General features: G+C 52.3%; 1 protein-coding gene across 1 annotated transcript; it reads right to left on the bottom strand.

Moving 5' to 3' along the window:
• Window positions 1-1,825: 1,825 nt before the first annotated feature.
• On the bottom strand, window positions 1,826-2,820 carry LOC112873177 (glutathione S-transferase F11-like). The gene is made up of 3 exons (XM_025936198.1): window positions 2,665-2,820; window positions 2,478-2,526; window positions 1,826-2,361 (listed from the first exon to the last, which is right to left on the bottom strand). The coding sequence occupies exons 1-3, from the start codon at window positions 2,818-2,820 to the stop codon at window positions 1,826-1,828; spliced, it is 741 nt and encodes a 246-aa protein (XP_025791983.1).
• Window positions 2,821-3,517: the final 697 nt, after the last annotated feature.

The following is a 3,517-nucleotide window of genomic DNA, read 5'->3' as shown; positions in this document are numbered from 1 at the left end:
TGCTCAATAAGATCTAGAATCTAGAAATTTATAATGTCATCACTTTTCCCCTTAAAGTCATCTTGTTGCCGAAATAATGTATACAAAAATATTGTATTGGTTATTTCAGCATCTATATGGCATCAAAAGAAAAATTTATGAACTATAAAATTGTAGATCTCAGCGAGTGCTATAATTTTCTTTAAACTTTATCTCATATCGTTTTAGATTCATGACTTTTCTTATAATCTCGAATGAAGATAACATTTCCAACAAAATCTTTTAGAGTTTGATAAGATCTACAACTTTGTAATTGAACGCCAACTCATTTGAAGCCATCTTTTTTTAGACAGAAACCGGATTTATATTTCATTCATATTTTGGTGATTACAGCCAAAAATTTACAAAGACATCTCTGGAAAAAAGCGGAAATACATTCTAGTCCTTGTAAGCACCTCCCAGTCTTGCTTGCCGCTGGCAGCCGGAGCCTGCAACTTGAAGCCGACTTCCTCTCTGGCGAAGAAACACAATTTTTGACGCCATCTTGAGCAGCACACCAAAAATGACATGCTTTGTTGACGCTGAACGACCCGGCTAAAAAAATATGGTCGTTGACCATCGCATCACTAGGCGACGAGGAATCCGACACCTCAAGGACTGCCGGAAACTCCAAATTGCCGGACGACGAAGAACTCCAAAGGGAAACTAAACCACCCAAAAAGGCGAAATCTGATGACCAACCCAATTTCTCTTCGTGTTTGTGAGCGAACACTGACGAGGAGCCACAGAGGAGCCACCGGAGAAGACAAATAGGAGCACACACAACCAAATCGACGCCATGGTCGATGGTAGAAGAAAACCTAACCTACCTACCTTTATTAGATGGAGGTATGTACATCCGACCAGCAAATCCCCGGTCCCCCCCCCCCCCCCCCCAACCCACCGGAGCGTGAGAGGCCACCGGGAGCGAAAGGAACCAGCGAGGATGAGGCCGCCGGAACGAAGCTCGCCCCTCTTCACCTTTTCGACGCTACGGTAGAGAGGAGAAGTTGAGAAAGAGCGTACACTTATTCTCGCCGACTGACAAAAGGCGAGGGAGATGATTGTGCTCCTGGACGCTGCCATTTGAAGCCATCTTGATGCCAAATCACCGGCTACAGTACTCATACCATGTGACCGAGGTTTCAGCCCAGCCCAATACATGAAGAAAGCCTAAATTAACATGGGCTGGGCAGCAATATCAACGTCCGGCCCTCATCTTGTTGCTGGGCTCACGCATCAACTCGCTGGCAGCCCATGGGAGTTGAAAATTAATGCCCGAAACAAATCCCACCCCGAAGCGGAAGTGGAAGGGCTGAAGCAGCTCGGGTGCATTTATACAACTCGCAAGCTTACAACGCACGCACAATAATTTTTATAAATACACGTACGTAAATCCTACCACTATAAGCATCTTCGAAGACTGAACCGATAAATTCTCGAAATTGAGCAACTGAAAACACAACGGGACCTGAGGTGCTATAGAAGCAATCACTAAATTACAAACATGTTATCTCTATTAATCTATTCATTCACCAAGGTCAAACACTCAAACTAGCTAGCCTCTGATCCATGTTAAACAGGGGCATATATAGCTATCACTCCACACACACACTACACGCATCGCATTCTTATATTCTAACTGACACAACAACGTTTGCACGCACACAAGCAACTACACAAGCAGGACGACGTGGCACCAAGCCACCAGCACGTTACGGCGCTGCAGCAAGCCAGCAAGCTCACGTCGCTTGCGCGCAGATCTCATCAGACGCAGCGCTGTACCGCAGCCGCCGTGACCTTTCAGTCACGCCTCGAGCGCGCACGGGCAGTGCGCGCTCCGGGCCTGCACGCCGACCACCCGCCTCCACGCCGGGCGCGCCGAGATGGCCGCGTACCACCGCGCCACGTTCCCCCTGGACGCCAGCAGCGCCCTGCCCCGCGCGGAGCACGCGACGTAGTGCGCGTTCGGGAGGTGGGACAGGTCCGCCAGCGTGAACTCGCCGCCGGCCAGGTACGCGCTCCGGCCGAGCGCGTCGTCGTACACGTCCAGCACGCGCAGCAGCAGCCGCTCGCTTTCCGCGACGGTGGCGGCGCGTCGTGCCTCCTCCTCGTCGTCGATGCCGTCCGGCGCGGCGGCCGGAGAAGATGACGGCACCCCGACCAGCCGCGGCGCGAACGCGAGGTGGAACGCCAGCGCGGCGCTCGGCGCGTCGAAGCTCTGCGCCTCCGCCTGCAGCCACTTCTCGACGGACGCGCGCTCCAGCGCGCCAGCGCCGTACAGGTCCCTGGTGCACCACCGCGGGAACTCAGTGCACACGTACCGGCAAATGTCTCTGGAATCTACAAGCACAGAGGAAAGAAGAATTGGCAGGAACAGTGATGAGGCACTAATCGCTAGCTGGGCGGCATCGATAAGCTGGCGAGTTCTCGGAGTTCAAAATTTCCTGCCCAGTTACCGGTGAGGGTGGTGTCGCCGTGCTTGAGCATCACCTTGCTGCTGGGATCCTGCACGCATGGACAGATCAATGAAGATAGATCACGAGCAGAACATGAGATGCACATGTGCCATTTGTTGCAGAGAGTCAGAGAGAATGTGTTGAGAGTTCTGAAGAACAAAGTTTGAAGTATTATTGATGAACGTGCCCTCATCTTGACGAGCTCGGGGAGCTTGCGCCCGCGCCTGAACGCGTCGGTGCGGACGAGCTCGAAATCGAGCTTCCGCTCGAGGAGGCACGCCATGACCCTCGCCACGTCCGTCGACGCCGGCTGCCCGAACACCTGCACCACCGCCGAAGCCATCGTCGAGAACTTGTAGTAGAAAATACCTGCGGCTTGCATGCATGGTGGCTCTTGGCTCTGGTCACACGCACGGTATTTATAGAGCAGCTACCCAGGCATGCCGTGTTACAACCTGATCACATGCATGGGGGGCGAAAATAAAGAGAAAGCGAAAGCGCGCAGGCCACCGGGCTACAGGAGCTAGACTCCTAGACATTGCCGAACTAGAACCTCGTCGCCACACTTTGGTGATTCCTTGCTTGGCGCGAGCTCTGGTTTGGACTGACGGGACATGGTGGAGAAGATGATACTGTTACTGTTGCCTGAACGGCACTCTTCGATCCACATGCATGGGGATTAAAGCTAGGAACGCTGCAGCTGCGTAACGTTGGTGGGCTTCGAGCTCGTGGCGATTGAAGGCAGCGTTGTTTTTGGTTGAAAGCTCGTGCCGACCAGGAGGATTGATGTAAAGCTCGATCGAGATGCGCGTGCAGGAAAGCAGGAAAGCCTGTGCTTGCTTGCCAGACAGTTACACGACACAAGACATGTGCATAAATGATGCGCGCTAGCTTCGTGAACTTGTCTTCTTCGCGATGGGTTTAAGCCTGCCGTGCGCTGGTCTTAAGCAATGTGGTTAAACTAAAAAGAAAGAAAGAAAGAAAGAAAGAAGAACTGAATCAGAAACGCATTGGCACCGATGGATCGACAGGGACGCGAC

This window comes from Panicum hallii, chromosome 9 (assembly GCF_002211085.1).
Source record: "Panicum hallii strain FIL2 chromosome 9, PHallii_v3.1, whole genome shotgun sequence".
NCBI lineage: Eukaryota > Viridiplantae > Streptophyta > Magnoliopsida > Poales > Poaceae > Panicum > Panicum hallii.
Note: the sequence above shows the minus strand (reverse complement) of the source record. Positions and strands in the feature narration are given on the sequence as shown.

Excerpts from the sequence above, each read along its gene's own strand:
- LOC112873177 (XM_025936198.1), bottom strand. The coding sequence starts at position 2,820 with ATGGCTTCGGCGGTGGTGCAGGTGTTCGGGCAGCCGGCGTCGACGGAC. Across the intron at positions 2,527-2,664 it reads CCGAGCTCGTCAAGATGAGG|GATCCCAGCAGCAAGGTGAT; the intron begins GCACGTTCATCA and ends CCATGCGTGCAG. Across the intron at positions 2,362-2,477 it reads CGGCGACACCACCCTCACCG|ATTCCAGAGACATTTGCCGG; the intron begins GTAACTGGGCAG and ends CTGTGCTTGTAG.